Source organism: Sinocyclocheilus grahami, unplaced genomic scaffold (genome assembly GCF_001515645.1).
Source record: "Sinocyclocheilus grahami isolate Dianchi unplaced genomic scaffold, SAMN03320097.WGS_v1.1 scaffold6070.1, whole genome shotgun sequence".
In the NCBI taxonomy this organism is placed as follows: domain Eukaryota; kingdom Metazoa; phylum Chordata; class Actinopteri; order Cypriniformes; family Cyprinidae; genus Sinocyclocheilus; species Sinocyclocheilus grahami.
The window spans coordinates 11,397-11,807 of NW_015510593.1; the positions used below are offsets into that span (position 1 = coordinate 11,397).

Genomic DNA, 411 nt, shown 5'->3' on the forward strand with positions numbered 1-411 from the left:
TGTGTGTGTGTGTGTGTGTGTATATATATATATATATATACTATAAAATGTAATCTATATTTTATATTAATTGAAATGTATATTTTGAATTATAAAATAAAATGAGTGTATTTCTTAGATGTTTTTGTGATGTTTGTGTGTAGGGCCGTGTGGAGGTGGAGATCGGGAAAGAGGGTTTGAAGTTTGATAATGGTGCGTTCACCTACTACGGCGTTTCAGCGCTCACAGCTCCCTCCTCAGGTTTGTCCCGGCAGTATGTGATTTTATGATAATCCCAAATCCAATCCAAATGAATCATTTTTATCACAGTTGACTCATGAATGTTGGCTTAAAAATGACACAGTCAAAGACATTCCTGTGAGTTCTGCTTGTAAACTGCCTTGTGTTTTGAAAGCATAAGGACTATACGGG

The 411-nt window shown here is 35.8% G+C and overlaps 1 protein-coding gene across 1 annotated transcript in view; it reads left to right on the top strand.

Annotated features, from left to right (window-relative positions):
- Positions 1 to 240, top strand: part of LOC107577442 (metal transporter CNNM3-like) — a gene marked incomplete at its 3' end in the record, with an annotated part of 6,388 nt that extends 6,148 nt beyond the window's left edge. The window contains exon 4 of the mRNA XM_016263519.1: positions 144 to 240. Coding sequence (XP_016119005.1) covers positions 144 to 240 — 97 coding nt within the window. The remainder of the gene's footprint in view (positions 1 to 143) is intronic.
- Between the last annotated feature and the right edge of the window lie 171 nt (positions 241 to 411).